This window comes from Phyllostomus discolor, chromosome 2 (assembly GCF_004126475.2).
Source record: "Phyllostomus discolor isolate MPI-MPIP mPhyDis1 chromosome 2, mPhyDis1.pri.v3, whole genome shotgun sequence".
Lineage (NCBI taxonomy): Eukaryota > Metazoa > Chordata > Mammalia > Chiroptera > Phyllostomidae > Phyllostomus > Phyllostomus discolor.
In genome coordinates, this window is record NC_040904.2 from 179,920,938 (window position 1) to 179,933,534 (window position 12,597).

At 34.7% G+C, this 12,597-nt stretch overlaps 1 protein-coding gene across 5 annotated transcripts in view; it reads left to right on the top strand.

Annotated features, from left to right (window-relative positions):
* Positions 1 to 7,129, top strand: part of INTS13 (integrator complex subunit 13) — a 29,018-nt gene extending 21,889 nt beyond the window's left edge. Inside the window, exons 12-17 of one of the 5 annotated variants that reach the window (XM_028532098.2) lie at positions 1,164 to 1,334; positions 1,575 to 1,729; positions 2,024 to 2,254; positions 3,753 to 3,892; positions 5,730 to 5,865; positions 6,613 to 6,948. In XM_028532098.2, coding sequence (XP_028387899.1) covers positions 1,164 to 1,334; positions 1,575 to 1,729; positions 2,024 to 2,254; positions 3,753 to 3,892; positions 5,730 to 5,865; positions 6,613 to 6,649 — 870 coding nt within the window. In that variant the 3' untranslated portion in view covers positions 6,650 to 6,948. Of the gene's footprint in view, positions 1 to 1,163; positions 1,335 to 1,574; positions 1,730 to 2,023; positions 2,255 to 3,752; positions 3,893 to 5,729; positions 5,866 to 6,612 lie in introns of all 5 variants that reach the window. The other 4 variants (XM_036019234.1, XM_036019235.1, XM_036019236.1 and 1 more) reach the window with 4 other exon arrangements.
* The last annotated feature ends 5,468 nt before the right edge of the window (positions 7,130 to 12,597 follow it).

The following is a 12,597-nucleotide window of genomic DNA, read 5'->3' on the forward strand; positions in this document are numbered from 1 at the left end:
CCAAACATGTTCCCTGATTTGAGAATTGAACCAGCAACCTTTCAGTTTGCAGGCTGGCACTCAATCCACTGAGCCACACCAGCCAGGGCCAATATATATAAATTTTATAATTTGAGTCTATTATTATTCAGCAAGTGGTTATTGAGGGCCTATTATATGCAAAGGTCTGTGACAAAGGGGTTTTGGAAGTTGATTATTTGTTTTATTTAGGTGAATCATCCTTTAATACTTGCTCAGAAGAGTTATTTATCATTACATAGTCATCCTTGTATATTAAGTGTACGCTGAGAAGTATCTGAATAGCGTTGACATACTGGAATTATAGGAAGGAATAGAAATTGACTTGAACTAATATTTTAGGTGGAACTTTATTTCTAGTAACTTAAATGGCAAACAAAAACATTTTAGTAGATTGCTGCAACTTTGAAATAATGCTAAATTTTCCATTTAAAGGTTCATAAAAGAAAATTGTGTTTATTTTTGGTAGAAACTCTATTGTTCTGATTTTAATTTTTCACTCCTCCTTCCCTCATTTATATTTGGTATTTCATGGCCGTCTCCTTTTTGAGGTGGTTATGAGAATTAAATGTGATTGATGTATGAGTGTACTTTGTAAACCGAAGTGTTATATACTGTAAGTAATTGTTTTTGATTAGGCTTTTCTTTATTGTTTTTATATTTTTTAACAAGGAGAAAACTAATAAATATTGTAGAAGACTTAGATACAGATATCTGTAAAAAAAGGACTATAAATTACCTATAATTTCATTATTCTAAGATAATTGTTGATACTCTGATGTTATATCAAAGTAGCTTTTTAGTAAGCAAATTGGTATTCTGATGTGATTCACTAATTATTTTTTGTGTATATGATATAAAAGAGTTAAAGTATAGAAATTGAAAAATAAGTGTTCCTTATTTAATTGTGCAAACAGTAGTGAATGTTTGAGGCTTTTTTTAATCTCCATTGTATAATAATAAAGGCTGATAGGTTTCATGTTCAAAAAGAAAAAATGAGGGAGAGGGGAAGGGGGAGCTATTAGAGAAAATGCTTTGTTGGGTATCACAGGACGGAAGACGTCAGGGAAACAGACTGTTACATGTAATCCATACTGAGACATTAGAAAATAGTTTCTAATTTTATCTTATTTGGTTATCATTAGGATTTTGGTGAATTTATGAGGGAAAACAGATTAACTCCTTTTCTAGACCCCAGATATAAAATCGATGGAACTCTTGAGATCCCTTTGGAACGAGCTAAAGATCAGTTAGAAAAACATACCCGTTACTGGCCTATGATTATTTCACAGACCACCATTTTTAACATGCAAGCGGTAAGTGTTAAATAGTTTCAACTTTTCTTCTAGATTAGTAGTTTATGCTTTCCAGATACCATTTCTCAATCAAAGAATGAAATATATGGTTTTGCTACAGTTAAATAATTATAATAAAACTGAACTGAAAGTTACAGATTATCTGGCCAAGATGATGTTTAAGATCAATTGAAGTTCTTCCTAGATGCTTTGACATTTATTTTTCAAGACAGATTTTTTTTTCTTTTTTTAATGTCACAGGTAGTTCCATTAGCCAGTGTTATTGTGAAAGAATCTTTGACAGAAGAAGATGTGTTAAACTGTCAAAAAACAATATACAATTTAGTTGATATGGAAAGAAAAAATGATCCTCTACCAATTTCCACAGTAGGCACAAGAGGAAAAGGCCCTAAAAGGTAGTTTTTTTCCCCTTCTACATATCACATTTACTTGGTACATACTGTTTTTTTACCCCAGCTTATTCTGTATATAAATAATATATTGGGGGGTACTTATATATACATACATATGATCAAAATGAAATGATACAGAATAAAAGAATTGGTTACATTATAACATAGAATTATACCATTAGCTATCTAGGTAAAGAAGTCCGTGTTTAATTATTTTCTTTTACTTTACCATAAGTGACACTTGAATGTTATGCTACAGGGTATTTCTAAGATTGTTATTTTAAATCTTTATTTCAGAGATGAACAATACCGTATCATGTGGAATGAATTAGAAACCCTTGTCAGAGCTCATATCAGTAACTCGGAGAAACATCAGAGGGTCTTGGAATGCCTGATGGCCTGTAGGAGCAAACCCCCAGAAGAAGAGGAACGAAAGAAACGAGGAAGAAAGAGGGAGGACAAAGAGGACAAGTCAGAGAAAGCAGTGAAAGATTATGAACAGGAGAAGTCTTGGCAAGATTCAGAGAGGTGGCTTGTTGATACTAAAATAACATCATTGTTTCTTTTGGCATATCAATTCTGCATCTAGAACATTCAAACTTCATTTAATGGATGTTCTTTTAGTGTATATTTATTTTATTTATAACTTAGATTTTCATTCTTAGTATCTAAAAGATTTTAGACTTAAGGAGTTATGATTTACTATTAGTGAAAAGATAGTGTTTAATTTTTATCCTAATTAACTTCTGAAAATTATAATTCAGGATGTTTGGTATCAGTATTTCCTTGATGTGTTATTAATGTCAGAGACATAGTTTTATTTCTTTGTTTGGTAAATAATGATTGAATACCTGTGGTGTGCCAGACAGTTAGCATAAGGTTCCTGCCTTGGAAGAACGTACAGTGTTGTGGTAAAAATAGGCAAGTAAGTCACTGATGACAGCAAAATGTGGAAGGTGTTGTTATAAAAATAGGCACAGATGTCCTTAGGAGCACAGGGAAAGAACAGAGTCCTGACTCTGAAAACTGTCCTCGATAGTACATCTTCCTAAGTTCATGATTTCTAAATAAAAGTATCTTAACATATTAGCTGTCTTTCATCTTCTACCTTCTTGCCAGAAATCGGGCAAAGAACCAGGGAAATGTTATAATGGCTGTGTAGGAAGTCCCATTCAGAACTTATGATGAAAAATTTCAAACATTTATTCTACTGTAGATTAAATATTTACCCATCACCTACTTTGACCAAGTATCAATTCATGGCAGATTTTATTTCATATATATTCACATCCACTCCCCTCACCACCAGCATCATCCGCGTCCCGTATGGGAATATTTGGAAGCTAATTCCAGAAATCATATCACTTCACCCCAAAAGAAGCAGAATGTAGAACATTTCTCTTTGACTTTAGAAGTACACTTCTTCCTTAGTGCTACCAAGCTTTTGAAACAGAATTGGCTAACTGCGAGTAGGGGACAGAGAGTCCTCTCATTTAGACCACACTGATACTCAAGTATTTGTCTGTGTATTTTACAAGTGTTTTTGTTTCCTTGGAAAACTCAAAGTAAGCTTGGAGTGTTAACTTTTTAACTTGTGGAATGTAAATAGATGCTCACAGTACATAAACTAGGGAGCAAATGATAATTAATTACTTAATTTTTTTTGTAATTTGAAATAGTATTTTTGTCCATATCTTTAAAAATTGAAATTGTGAACTTTCTTCCAAAGGTCATTAGCTTACTATTATTTTCTTACAGTTTCTCCATTATTTTAATATTTATAGCTAACTAGATTACTAAATTATTACATTATAATGATGAAGGAAACGGGGAAAACTTGTGTTTAATTCATTAAGTTCTCTTACCTGATTTTGGATTGACATTTAGCTTATGATTAGTTTCTAGATTTACTTTGTGAGAGTAGCTATCTTTTATGAAGACCGGCATTCAAATTCCAGTTTAATTATTGACCATTTAGATTTCTAAACATTTTAACTTTAAATTTTATTATTTGTACCTCTAAAAGATTAAAAGGCATATTAGAACGTGGAAAAGAAGAGTTGGCTGAAGCTGAAATTATAAAAGATTCACCTGACTCTCCAGAACCTCCAAACAAAAAGCCCCTTGTTGAGATGGATGAAACTCCACCAGTAGAAAAATCAAAAGGTAGGGTAGAACTGTGGTAACTGTGATTGTAAAATGTTGTCCACCTTAGTTCTGTTTTGTATAGTTTTATTTAATATTGTTGTGTATATCAGGAAGAGCTAGTAACTGTTCTATTGTTTAGCAGATTTTTTTTTATAGCCTTGGAAAATAGAGACAGTAAATATATTTGCCAGTATTAAAGAAAAAGTGGTACCATGCCTTCATTAGTGAAGACTTTGGAAAATAAGAACTTGTACTAAAGTCTGTGTTTTAAGAAATTTTAATTATGTAAACTTAAATCTGTTTATGTTCCTGACACTGTAGTAAGTGGTAGGTTATTGAAGACAAATGCTTTTCCTACAGCCCTTACTGGATTTAGGAAAAGATCTAATATCACCCATCTATTGATAAATTAAAATGTGGTGTGCATCAGCATCAATAAATATATTATAAATAATATTTTTATTAAAAAGCCTTTACTTTTTCCTGTTCCAATTTAATCTTTATTGTATTTTTCTCCCCATTACCATTTAGTCCCCTTACACCTCCCTCCCTTCAGTAACCACTACTCTGTTGTCCATTTCCATGAGTCCTTTTTCCTTTTTTTCTCAATCCCTCCACCTCCAAGGTCTTTCATCTCTTATTTATAAGCTGATAGGCTTAATTTCCTCTTGAAGGAATTCTAGGCATTAAAGATATGATTTGGGTTTGGGAGCTCCTGTAATCATTGAAGGCCTTAGTTATCTTAAGGGAAACTGGATTTAGTCCTTTTAGGATAAATGGGAAATGGTATGACAAAGGACTGATATCTTGCCATAAGATTTTTTTAATGTAGTTTTTGAGTAGTTTTATAATTTTAGAATTTACATTTAAGCTAGGATCCATTTTGAGTTTTTTAAAAATAAATTGCAAAATATGGGTCAATATTTATATTTTTGCACTTATGTCCCAATTGTTCCAGCAGCATTTGTTGAAGATTATCCCCTCTTCATTGAATTGCCTTTGTACCTTTATCAGAAATCAATTGATTTTATATGTAGGAATGTATTTGTTGGTCTGTGTGTTTATCGTTTGCCTTATTATGTTTATTGTAATACTACCATGATAACTACCAGTAGAGTCTTAATATCAGGTAGTGAATCTTCTAACTTCTTCCTACTTTTCAAAGTAGTTTTGGCTATTCTAGTCCTTTTGCCATTTCATATCGTGCAAAAAAGAGTTAACATAGCAAGCTTGAGGCTATTAACATTAGAAGAGCCTGCTTGTAAATTTGGCCCTTGGCTGGCATCTGGGAACTTGGCTTTTAAAACATTCCCTAAATGATGAAGTTATTTTGTCTTTCATCTAAGCTGAACACCTGCTTTCCTTCTGGGAGTCTGGAATTTTGGTAGCTGTAGTTTGGCAGAGAATGCCCTTGTGACCAGAGGCAGTAAAAACCTTCAACTCTGAGTCTCAGTGGGCTTTCCTGACAGAAATATCGTATACACGGCTGCACTTTTGCTGCCAGCAGGAGGTGGCACTGTGTGAACTCTCACTGCAGGGAGAGAGCATGGGAAGACTGCAAATAGATTCCCCCAGTTTTTGCCTTACTGATTGGGCCATGTATACTTACTGTGTGGCTGTAATGATTCTTAGCTGTGAGTGTAACTTTATGTTTAGTCATTTGAGTCCTTCCAGCAAATCACCAAACTAGTAGGTGGTCTTGGAGACCCCTAAACATTTAAATGTTTGAATAAGGGGAAGATGGTGTTGCTTTAATTGTATAAAACAATAGAATTCAAGGTAAGTTTTTAAAATTTGTAAATTTTGAAGTAATGAATTATTCTACCTTTTTTTCTTCTTTCAACTATAACACCAGGGCCAGTATCCTTATTATCCTTGTGGAGTAATAGAATCAATACTGCCAATTCCAGAAAACATCAGGAGTTTGCTGGACGTTTGAACTCTGTTAATAACAGAGCTGAGTTATATCAACATCTTAAAGAAGAAAATGGGTTTGTATTATTTATTGTAGAAATTGATATTATAAGTTAAAATGTAATGAATACTCCTTTATGTTCAGCATTTATTACTAATATTATGAATTGATACATGTTACCTATAAAGAGAAATAAAATTAACTTTTTTGATTCTTAGTACCTGAAAAAGACATGATTCTGTTGATTGTAACCCTGAAAGTATTTACTTCTTAGAGCATTTTTACTTTGTTCAATAAACATCATGGAGGGAAAAATCATAGAGAAAACTTAGTATGTAACACCGAAGCTGTAAAATAATGTGGGGAAAATATTTTCTGATTAAGTAACACAGTATTAGGAATATTTATTTTAATTGAATAAGTCTCAGGTTTGATTATTTTAATTTCTTTTTTAGAAGACATTTTGATAATGTGTTGGTAAAGGAACTTCTTTAGTGGAAAAGAAAATAAATCTTTGACTAAATGGCAGGAGTTTTTTTCCTTGGTTTCACTCGCAGAAGTGTATTGAAAAAAGTGGCCTTTGACAGGAGACTCTGGGAAAGTCACTTAATCTCTCTGGGTCTCAGTTTTTTCTCCTCTGCAAAATGAGGAAGTTAAACTGACCAGAGGAATGCTAACCTTGGTTCTTTTCTAAAGTGCTAATATTCTTCTGCTTGTTGAATATTTTAGAGTTTAATTTCATATGAAAGCTATATAAGGAGAAAAAATATGGATACTTAATGCTTTATGTTACCTACTCATTTTTTTTCTTCCTATTTTTCAGAATGGAGACAACAGAAAATGGAAAAGCCAGCCGGTGACTTGGGGAACTAAATCTACTATATTGCATAAATATTTTGGGTGGAATTTGATATAAGTACTTTTACAGCAAGATTGTATAGTTATGCAGCCTGGACTGGTTTTTACATTTTTAAAATATTTCAACTATCTTTTTGTATTAATTATAAGATTGGCACATATGTCAAAAAATACATTTGAGATTTGTCCTCCCAAATCACACAAATTTATTTTATGGTAAAAAGTTTTCCCCCTGGAAATGTTTTTTAAAAAATTCTTAGGCTTCTCTTTGCCAAATAAAACTATTAAAATATTTGAAATGCAAAATATTGGAGTATTCCTTTAGTAAAATATATTTATTTAATGACTGACAACTTTTAGAAATTAAAAAAATTTTATCAGCATTTAGGAGAGATTTACAATATTTAATATAAAATCTTCAAGGTTAGTCTGCAGCATATGTAGTGCTTTTCCCAAAAAATGTTCTTTCTGTTTGCTTATTTTGTATTTTAAATTTTGTTTATGTGTTGCGCATTTAAAAGCAGAATTTTCAGGTAATTGGTATAAATTTATATTTACCCATATTGGATAATGTTACTTTTTATTTTCTGCTAAAAATTTATTGTCCATTGACTTTTCATACTGAAAGAGAAGAATAAAGGAGAATACTTTACAGACGTAGAAGAAAGGAAAGTTGCTAGGTTATTTATTTTCATCCTTGAATAGAATCTTGGTCTCCTCATCATTGAGAAATGTTGTGGTTATCTGGTATACCTCGGTGACTCGTCTTACTGTGCTGCTTCATCTGGAAGCTCATAACATGTTGCAAGAAACATGTTATGTAAATGTTGAATGCTAATTCTAAGCTTGTCATTTTTCCTTGAGTGTTTAGTAGAGGAAGGAAAAAGGTCTTTCTTTCATCAATATTTTCTATTAAAAGAACAACTGGTATTTATTTATTTACTTTTTTAGTTATCCATCTCTGTGGGTTTTTTTTAATAATTTATTTTTATTGTATTTTATTACCATTTATCCCCACTATAGCCTTTCTACCTCTACCTGTTGCCCTCCTCTGCTGTTTTTTTTTAAATTTTTAAAAAATGTATGGGGAGTGACATTGGTTAATAAAATTATATAGGTTTCAAGCGTACAATTCTATAGTACTTCATCTGTGTATTGTGTGTTTACCACACAAAGTCAAGTCTTTTTCTGTCACCATTTATCCTCCTTTTAACCTCTCCTCTCTCTCCCAACCCCCATTTCTCTTTGGTAATCACCCTCCTGTTGTCTGTGTCCCTCATTTTTTTTCCTTAATCCCCTTACCTTTGTCTCACAGCCTCCCAATCTCTCTCCTCTCTGACTCTGTCATCCTATTGTCTATATCTGTGAGTCCATTTCTATTTTGTTTGTTATTTTATTTTGTTTATTAGATTCCACATATAAGTGAAATCATATAGTATTTGTCATTCTCTTACTGGCTTATTTCACTTAGCATAATACTCTCCATGTCTATTGGTGCTGCCACAAAAGGTAAGAGTTCTTTTTATGGCCAAGTAATATTCCATCGTGTAAATGTACTGCAGCTTTTTTTATCTACTCATTTACTGATGGGCACTTCCAAGTCTTGGCAATTGTAAATAACACTGAAGTGAACATAAGGGTGTGTATATTCTTTTGAATTAGTGTTTCTTGGGATATATTCCCAGAAGTGGAATCAATGGGTCATAGGTTGTTTTTAATTTTTTTGAGGAAACTCCATATTGTTTTCAACACTGGCTGCACCAATCTGCGTTCTGACCAACAGTGGACAAGGGTTCCCTTTTCTCTACATTTTTGCCAGCACTTGTTTGTTTATTGATGACAGCCATTCTGTCAGGTGTGAGGTGGTATCTCTTTGTGGTTTAAATTTGCATCTCTCTGATGATTAGTAACATTGAGCATCTTTTCATCTCTGTTGGCCACCTGTATTATGTTCTCTTTGGAGAAGTGTCTATTCAGATTCTTTGCCCATTGGTTAATTGAGTTGTATGTCTTTTTGGTGTTGAGTTGTATAAGTTCTTTATAAATTTTGAATATTAATCCTTTATTAGATGTATCATCTGTGAACATGTTCTCTCATTAAGTAGGTTGTTTTTTTATTTTGTTGATGGTTTCCTTTGCTGTGCAAAAACTTAGTTTGATGTAGTCCTACTTGTTTATTTTTTCTTTTGTTTCCCTTGCCCAAGGAGATATATCAGAAAAAAAAATATTGCTACAAAATATGTCTGAGATTTGACTGCCTATGCGTTCTTCTAGGATTTTTATGGTTTCAGGTTTTTCAGCCTTTAATCCACTTTAAGTTTATTCATGTGTACGGTGTAAGAAGGTGGTCTATTTTCATTTTTTGCATGTCCAATTTTCCTGCCGCCATTTATTGAATAGACTGTATTTACCCTGGCTGAGGCAGCTGACTGGCTCAGTAGGGTGACAGGGCATCTAGAGGGGGCATCTACTGCATTCCCCCAGGTTGATGCCTATGGAGGGGAGCGCTCCTCCCAAGAAAGACGGCATCTTTGGTGTGGGAGAGGGACTCGGCACTGAGACCTTGGCAGCTGTCCTTTCAGCCCTCTCCCAGAGCTCTAAACCACAGTCTCTCCTCACATGACTCTAGTCTGCCCCTCCCTCCCTCTGCGGCATTCCAGGGTGAGTGGCTGCTAGTGGGATGTTGTGTGCTGTCCCTGTTAGAGGGCACCTGGTGAACAGAATCCCCACTGCTTTTCACGCCAGATGTATGAATGCCTCTTCCCAGCTCTGATGCTCTGAGCTGGGGAGCCTGGCTTGGGGTTGAGACTCCATGCAGAGGAAGCCTTTGCAGGTGAGGCATCCCTCTAGAATCTCAGCTGCTGCCCATGGGAGGGGGACCAGCCCTTTTCACATCCCCGCCCTTCCTGTAAGTCTCATTATGGCTTCTGTAAATCATTGGTTATAAGACTTGATCAGCTAGTCTTCAGTTGGTTATTCAGGTCAATTGTACTTCCAGTTTGGTCTGAGGAGGAGCGAGTGTACCTTCCACTGACTCCACTGCCATCTCTGATGTCTTCAACAACTGATGTTTAAACAGGAGTTCAGCAGGCTTTTCTTCAATCCAGGGAAACTTAACATGACTCTATTTTTTTAAGTACTCCTCAGCCTCTGGATTCTTCCTCTCCTTAAGCTAGAGCCATTTTTATCCTTACCACTGTGTTTATATATAAACCTATACAAATCATGTACAACCATGACCAAGCCTAATTAGCACTTTAGACTTTGCAAGATTTAAGAGCTATAATCCAATACTGAATAATTGCATCATATTTACTTCTGTTTGGGTTCTGATCTTTTATATATATTTTTTCTTATTTTCAGTTACATTGACATACAATATTGGTTTCTGGTGTACAGCATAGTGATTAGACATACAACTTCTGTCTAGTACCCATCTAACACCATGCATAGTTATTACAGTATTTTTTTAAAGATTTTATTTTTAGAGAGGGAGAAAAAGAGGGAGAGAAACATCAATGTGTGGTTCCCTCAAGCGCCCCCTACTGGGGATGTGGCCCACAACCCAGGCATGTGCCCTGACTGGAAATCCAACCAGCGAACCTTTGTTTTGCAGGCCTGCACTCTATCCACTGAGCCACACCAGCCAGGGTTATTATTACAATATTAATGACTGTATTCCCTCTTTGTATTTTATATCCCTGTGACAACTTTTATCACTGGCAATTTGTACTTAATCCCTTCACCTTTTTGTGTCTTACTCTTCATACCCATTTTTCAACTTGTGCCCAGTTGGGGTCCCTTGTTTATTTTTATTCATTTATTTATTTGTTATTTATTTTTTTAAGACTTAATTGACTTTATTAAACTGAATTAGGCTGTATCCCACCGAGCAAGTAGAAGCTCCTCTGGTTTATATCTTTGTTTTATTTAAAATGTTTTCTTAAGATTTTTATTTATTTTTAGAGAGAGGGGAAGAGGGAGAAGGGGAGAGAAACATCAGTCAGTTGCCTCTTGAACTTGCCCTGACCAGGGGCAAAATCCTCAACCCAGGCATGTATCCCGACCAGGAATCGAACCAGAGACCTTTCTGGGACGATGCCCAACCGACTGAGCCACACTGGTCCAGGCGATCTCTGATTTTCCAGTATTTCTTGATCCAAAAATCTTTTCTTTTACAACCCATCTTCAAACACTGGGATCCTTTTGTGCTCTCAGTTTGTGTTTTTCCTTTTCTAATATGCTAAGGCCATGCTACTTATTGACACAGTCTTATCTACATTTCAGTCTCCATTTTTAGATATTATTTATGAACTGCTGTTACTGTGCTCTTGTAACTGGGAGACTATTTATATGCTTCATTTTGAACTATTGTGCCACTAGCTTCCTATATATTATTTTATGTTGTTTGCTGTCAAGACAATTCAGCTGGCTCATGCTATCTGCTTACCTAGATGTCTTAAAGCATCTCTCACTGTCATAACCCTTCCCCTCACCCCCTCACCACTATTTTTGTCCATTTTAGGACAAAAATAGAAGAATGACAGTTGTTTTTTTTTTTTAAACAGTATCTATATTGAGGACTTACTAGTCAAGATAATGGACAAAATTTAATTAAAAAAATTTACTACCCATCCAATAGTGGAATGTCTGCTTAGGTCCAGACTTAATGATTGTGAGAATCAAAGTTACTTTAGTAGAGAGAACAGCTATACTTTCAATTATATTAAAAGACTCTAATATCAGCATCATTGTAGCACAGAAGACACCCCTATTTCTGCCCTTTTGACCAGGGCAGAAAGTTTATTTAAAGAATTAATGGCTGAGTCCTGGCTGGTGTGGCTCAGTGGATTGAGGGCCAGCCTTTGAACCAAAGGGTCGCCTTTTGAATTTCCAGCCTAGTGCACATGCCTGGGTTGTGGACCAGGTCCCCAATAGGGGGTGTTCAAGAGGCAACCACACATTGATGTTTCTCTTCCTTTCTTTCCCCCTCCTTTCCCTCTCGAAAAATAAATAAATAAAATATATTTTTTAAAAAACTTAATGGCCAAGAATTTCCCATGGGAGATATTTGGATGTCCAAGTTCATGAAGCTTATAGGCCACCAAATAAAATTAAAGAGATCCTCTCCAAGACACATTATAATAAAACACAAAAATCAAAGACAGAATCATAAAAAGAGCAAGAGGGGGAAAAAAAAACCTTGTAACTTACAAGCTATCCCCTGTGATGCTATTAGCAGATTTCTCAGCAGAAATCTTACAGGCTGGGAGAGAGTGGGATGTAAAAGAATAAAACTGCCAAACAAGAATACTTTACATGGCAAAGCTGTTCTTCAGAAACAAGTTCAAGGTGAAGTGAAAGGAGAATAATTAGTAACATAAAAACCTGGCAGTATACAACCCATGGTAAATGTAAGTAGTCACCTTCAGAATACTCTAATACTATAATATGGTAGTGTTAAGTACTTTAGTATAAAGGTTAAAGGACAAGGGTATTAAAAACTATAGCTACATTAGTTTTTAATTATATTTTATTGATTACACTATTACAATTGTACTGATTTTTCTCCCTATGCCCCCCTCCACCCAGCACCCCCCATTCCCTCAGGCTATCCCCCTGCAGTTGTTCATGCCCATGGGTCATGTGTATAAGTTCTTCGGCTTCTCCATTTCCTATCCTGTACTTTACATCCCATGGCTACTCTGTAACTACCTATTGTACTTCTTAATCGTCTCACATTGTCACCCATTCCCCCACAACCCACCCCCCAACTATCAAAAGGTGGTTTGTATCTGTGATTCTTTCTTCTTGTTTCCTTTGTATTTTTAGATTCAACTGTTGGTACATACATATTTTTGCCATTTTATTGTTCACTGTTTTGATCTTTTTCTTAAATAAGTCCCTTTAACATTTCATATAATAATGGTTTGGCGATGATGAACTCCTT